Genomic DNA, 6,365 nt, shown 5'->3' on the forward strand with positions numbered 1-6,365 from the left:
GAATAACTTGTCAGACGAAAATTTAATAAACTGGTACAGTGTGTTTATTTTGTCATCTTATTTGTCGTTCCGGTCCATGAATTTTTGCCTTCTTAGCAGTTTCAAACCATTCATACAACCACAGTTTCCAGCTTTCAGTATACACATATCCAGTTAGTTCAGCAGCAGAATAACCTTAGTGTCTTTTTATCTTTTTGATTGGCATACAGAGAAAAGAACAAGCTCTGCAGCAGGTTTTTCTGGGCCTTCATCTGTCAGACGAGTGCAAGAACTTGTGTAATCTCAAAACGAACACATGTCCATTCCCCCACATCAGTCTGTATAAATTAGACGCCAGTCATGATAATAGAAGTCCAACTCAGAATGTGTACTTTGGTCTCTCGCTCAGCTCATTTGATGTGCTTTGACCTCCAAGCTTTTCTTGTAGACATCTCAGTGGTATTCTGCAACATTTCATATTACTGCAGCACAGTTTGAAGGGAGGTTTTGCATATATTAGTCTGCCAGTCTCCTCCATAAATCTGTTCAGCTCTGACACTGTGTGGCCATCATTTTAGCAATCGTCTGTCTCCTAACATCTCACTCTGCCTTATTTTGCCTTCATCCTGCATTTGTTTTGGTTGTTAGCAGTTGTTTTATGCTTGTACCTGTCAGCTGTTTGAGGAGAATATAAAGGAGGCAACATGGATGGACTACTGAATATTCCAAGTGAACACAATAGGGGTAAAAGGGGTATTTTAAAGCTAACCAATCTTAAAGTGAACCTCCTCTCTTTCTCTTTCCCCATTTGTCTCTCTCTCCAGGTATTCAAACTAAAGGCAGTCCAGTTAGCTGAGAAGCTGCTCCCTGCCTTTAATACCCCCACAGGAATTCCCTGGGCCATGGTCAATCTTAAGAGGTTAGTGACACTGCCATTGAAAATATCCAGTAGCTAACCTGAGATAAATACAAAGAGAGATGTGTCACTCAAAAGCAGAAATGATATTGACACCGATCAGCCAGCAACCACCCAGATTGTAGGTTTTTCTATTTTCACTTTTAACCAAAGGTTTGTTCCATGGACCAAACAATGGTTTGCTATATAACATCAAAATCTAACATCTGCAAAAGCACTGAAATATCACACCAGAAACATCAAGCATTCTTATACAGTGTATCTGAAGTTAACATTAGCATTAACCGCTGTTCACTTACCAGTCTACAAGAAAGGGTGTGAGTTCAACATAAAACTTCATTCCTTTAGTCATCAAGAGCTGGCTCCAGCAGGGGAAAGCAACAACAATGCTTTGCTTCTAGTTCTATCACTCCTTTTCTTCTACTGAAGTTAGCATGCTAACCAGTTAGCCCCAGCCACTCTTGTCACTTTCCGGTGACCGGTCAGGAAGCACCAGGGCAAGGTTGGAGCTATCATCACAGTTAACCCTCCATCACTAATACACAGTTGCTGGCAACAAAACTCATGACCTCTGCTCACTGCTCTTGAGAAGCAATAGCATTTGTTTTCTATAGACTGAACACAGAAGATTAATTAAGTAGCTTTAAAACTACTGGGTGGGACAATGCAGACTCAAAAATTAGCCCATATATCAATCTCTGACAGGTTGTGAACTTAGGCCTTTAAAGATGGACTTGTTGTACTTTCAAGAGGCAAACAGCAGACAGTATGAAGAAGTTATTTTACCATTAACATAATCATAATGTCAGATTGATAGATCCTCCTCATCTGGCTACATGACTCTCCTGTGCATATACTGACTGAATGTTTGTGTTATAATATCTTATATATATCTTATAAAGGTCTGAAACTGTAACTCAGCAACAGCAGTACAAGAATACACACACATACACACACACTTGTCAACAGTGATCAAGACAAGTGTGACACAGTGCAGTCGTAGAAAACATTCACAGCATTAACAAGGATTATTAAAATCCTTAATTCTCTAATTTTACTAGGGAAAGTTAAGGCTTTTAAAGGTCTTAAATGTTGTTACATACTATATTTGAGTACTGAATTAATTTGTGGAGGTCTAAAGCACTGGAACAGTTTTAAAGCTCCCACACATGATCCTACGGTCCACCCACACAGGTGTTTTCACTTTGTTTTTGCCTAATTAGACCTCCTCACAGGACTGTGTAGGCGTTTACAAACTGTGCTGCAAGTGCAGGACAACTTACACCTTTCATCATTCTTGTTATTGAAAAGAGTTTGTTGACCTTGTATTATTCCTGGTGTAGCTGCACTGAGTTACAAGGGAGAGAGAGCAGGACTTTAAGTCTTCAGGGAAATTTTTGGATCCTGTGTAAATTTGTCTCTTAACAGGCCGCAAAAATGTGTGGAAAAAAGTGTTAAATCCAGCTTTTAGAAGCCTGTAGCCACTCTGTTAACCTGCAGCTTGTAACAATGGTCTTCTTTCCTGTTGTAGGCTCAGCTTGAAGTTCAGCATTGCCATAATATTTCAGTCCTTCTCTGTTCCTCTTGTCAGTTTCTGCTGCCTTCCTATTTGTACCTGTGAAGAAAGTGAGACAGTGTTTTAGTGTGCCTGCATGTGTTTTTGTGTGCTTATCAGTTTACTTACTCAGTGAATGAAACAAGGAAATTAAATGAAATTGCTATATTAATCCGTAGGCTACTTTGTTGCTAAGCACCTTAGCCCGGTTTGTGTGTGTTTGTGTGTGTGAAATCAGCATCCTGTGAAATGCATAGGCAGGTTGTTCAGGATGTGTGTCTCTCAGGTAATTCTAATTCATTAGAAAGCGGACACTTTGTGTTTTGCCTTAATCTCCCACTAGGCAAACACACCCAATGGAGAAAAAGTTTAAACACATGTTCATACATAAGCAGATGCCCACAGGAATAACTGTAGACACAGGAATTTAATCTAAACTGAAAACACAGACAAGTGACACATCTCTCTCTCTTTTTTCCTTTTTTTTTTAATCAGACAAACAAGGTGCCTTTGGCAAACTCTCTCTCTACACACACACACACACACACACACACACACACACACACACACATACACACACTGGAACACACACACTCAAGTTGGAACCTATTAATGTTACATGTACTCATGTAAAATTGAAGCAGTTCCAGATGCCTCCTGTGTCACATATGGCCATGTGTAAAGGTCTTTTTACCTGCTGTGAATGAGACAAACTGTACAAGTGGTGAACCTGTTGCACAGGCTGTGATCAGTCCAACTCCAACTCTGCCATGTTTCACTAGACTGAAAAAATATATTTTCTTGTTTGGTGTGGTTATCAAGATGGATCATTGTCTTACCTGAAAAATTCTAACAACTGGAGAGAATTACTTTTGCATTTCAAAGTGTATTTATGTTGCTATTCATCAACTATGTCATTATTTGCAAATAATAATTTTTCTACACATTATTTACTAGAAAATCTAGTCATCAATGACATCAAGTTGTGTTTATGTTTATTTTTTTAACATCTATTGTTTTGCACATCCAAACTTATTATGATCCCGTGATTTATCAGCCAAAAATGATTATTCAAGTTAAAACCTTTATGACTCCTTTACACTGGGTATCTTATAGAATTTCAACCTTTTCTTTTTCTTGTCCAACCGTCCCTATTCCTTTCTATGTCTCAATGTCCATTACATCAACCACTCTCCTCTTTCCTCCTGCCTTCTCTCTCTCTGTCTTCACCATCTCTTCACCCCCTCCCACCCCTCCCTCCCTCCTCCACCACCTCTGCAGTGGCGTTGGTCGTAACTGGGGTTGGGCGTCGGCGGGCAGCAGCATCCTGGCTGAGTTTGGGACTCTTCATATGGAGTTTGTACATCTCACCTATCTGACTGGGAATCCTGCCTACTACCAGAAGGTAGCACTCAGAAGTATATTTTCTACTGTGTGTGCAAAAAAAAGAAAGAAAGAAGGAAAAAAGAAGAAGGGTGACATTTACTTATCTTTCACTTTGAATAAGAATTAATTGCATAAGGCAAAGAAAAGTGATGTGCTGTATATTAAAGCAACGTTATGTAACTGTCATTCCCACTCTGCTCCTTGAACACCTGTTCATGCACTATGTAACTTCAGTGAGCAGGTACAATCTCCTGCGAGAAGTGCATAACTGAGTGATCAGCTGCTGGAATTCAAGAGTAATGCTGAACTGTACATCAGTTAAAAAGATAAGAAGTCATTTAAAAAAACAAACAGCTTTCATCACTGATATCCAGCCAGGAAACTTTGACAATATCAAGAATTATGAACAAAGTTTGATGTGTTTGTTACAGGGACTTCTGAGGATAATAAGGAATATACACTGTTTGGCAATGTTGCTGTTCAGTGAGTAGGAAATGGTGAACTCTGGTGAAGCGTTTGATAGGCTTTGTTTTCTGAGCATGAGCTGTCAGCCTCTAGGATTACGCAGGATCTAGTACCCTTAACCACTCGGACTCAGAGCCCAACAAAATTTAATCCGCCAGTGTCTTGTACCTAATTACCACTTACAGCTGCAGAGGCCAGTGTTACTCGGCAGATGTTACATAGTGTTGTTTTAAAAAAAACACAACACTGTTAAAAATGGTTAAATTATTATTGAAAGAGAAAAAAAATGTATTTGGAAAAAATATTGTAACTTACCCTTTTTTCAAAAGGTGCATATTTTCTATTTATTTATCTATCTGGTGATGATCACAGGTGATGCACATCCGGAAGCTGCTAGCCAAAATGGATCGACCCAACGGGCTCTACCCGAACTACCTGAACCCCCGTACAGGCCGCTGGGGCCAACGTAAGTACACGTTGCAGTGGAAAATAGCAACAGTCAATGTGGCAATGAATTACTTCTTTGCATTATAGTGCTAATTCAAGTGCTACATCTAATGCCTTAACATGTACATTTGTGCTTTTTACTGGTTATAACTAAATGAAAATGTAGCTCACATATCTAATTTGGTGAAAATGTCAAGGAATCTAATGCTGAATTCAGAAAGAAAAGAAATTTCAGGTGTTGTGGAGATGCATTTACTTTTTCAACATTTAATTTGAGAATACACTTGAATTCTTGGATCACAGATTCACAAGCAGTCTGCTGAGACTGTGTCAAAGTGTTCCTGTGAGCTTCAAATGATCATGTCTTCAGAAGTGCTAGGAAGAGAAACAACAGGAATTAACACTCAGTGAAGGAAAGAAGGAAAGTACTGTGGAATGGATCTTCTTTAATGAGAACAAATTGAAGAGAGTAGAAAAAGATGGATGAGAGGGAACACAGTATTGCCGGTATATTGATTACTTTTTGGCAGTCTGCCCAGGGAAATTAAAGCTCACTGGGTGCAGTGACACACTATTCTTGCTCTGACACCTGTCATTTCTGGTTAAAGTCATTTTCTACAAACCTATAATTAGAGCTGGTTAACACACCACATGTCAGCTACACCTACAGTAATTCAGCATTGCATCCAGTGTGATGGAGGGACAAACAAAGCAGTGAAATTGTGGTCACACAGAGGAAATACCAACAATGACCTGCCTCTTACAAGATAGGCAGAATAAAAAACACGAGGAATGGAAAACCACTAGAGGAATCGTGCTTTCAGACATTTTGTTAAAATCCCAAGGTTACTGAAAATAAATACATTTATTTCTAAATACAAATTCTGAATACAGAAAGACCAAAACATTAGATAATGGTCTACTTATGTGGCTGGTAAATCTTTCACACATGCACTCTGAATATTTGTTTCTGACATTACTTGGGGAGTGTTTCAAGTTATCATTCGAGCATTTGCAAGCAAATATTAAATATTCCTTTTTGTTTATTTTTCAACAGTTCAGTAGGGAGCATTTTCAACCTGAGAAGGCGTTTAACAGAGACTTAGATGCTGGATGACAGATATGTAGAGGGTTGCGGTTTGTTATCTTAGCATTCCAACAGAATATTAAAACACTGGATATTAAAATATTCCTTTTTTGTGCACACTTGCCTTAGGAGTTTTTTTTTTTTTTTTTTTTACCAGTTGTTGTAATTTTTGCCCATTGATCAGATATGACTCTCTGCTCGGGGGTTTGCTCTTTAGTTCAGTGAAAGGAAATGAAAAGATGAAATCTGTTTAGAATTGAATACACTGTGTTTGTTTTATTTTTCCAGAGAAATGGCTTGCTGCAGTAAGAGAGTGCCATATTAAGTCTATTCAATTTCTCAACACTCCCAAGTAAATGGGAAATGGGCAATACACATATAAAGACAATCCACAGAGGAGAAAATAAAGCAAAAAAACAAACTAATTTTTAATAACTACGCTGGTCCAGCAAGATGAAATCTCTGTTTTATTTGTTTTACTTTTTGACAAAACAAATGGCGAGCACTCATGGCTGAATGGATAAATGGAG

At 38.6% G+C, this 6,365-nt stretch overlaps 1 protein-coding gene across 1 annotated transcript; it reads left to right on the forward strand.

Annotated features, from left to right (window-relative positions):
- Window positions 1-809: 809 nt before the first annotated feature.
- On the forward strand, window positions 810-4,849 carry LOC108897013 (mannosyl-oligosaccharide 1,2-alpha-mannosidase IB-like). The gene is made up of 3 exons (XM_018696377.1): window positions 810-898; window positions 3,732-3,855; window positions 4,674-4,849. Exons 1-3 carry the CDS (start codon window positions 882-884, stop codon window positions 4,833-4,835), a joined length of 303 nt encoding a protein of 100 aa, XP_018551893.1. The 5' UTR covers window positions 810-881; the 3' UTR covers window positions 4,836-4,849.
- The last annotated feature ends 1,516 nt before the right edge of the window (window positions 4,850-6,365 follow it).

Source organism: Lates calcarifer, unplaced genomic scaffold (assembly GCF_001640805.2).
Source record: "Lates calcarifer isolate ASB-BC8 unplaced genomic scaffold, TLL_Latcal_v3 _unitig_4195_quiver_2773, whole genome shotgun sequence".
Lineage (NCBI taxonomy): Eukaryota > Metazoa > Chordata > Actinopteri > Centropomidae > Lates > Lates calcarifer.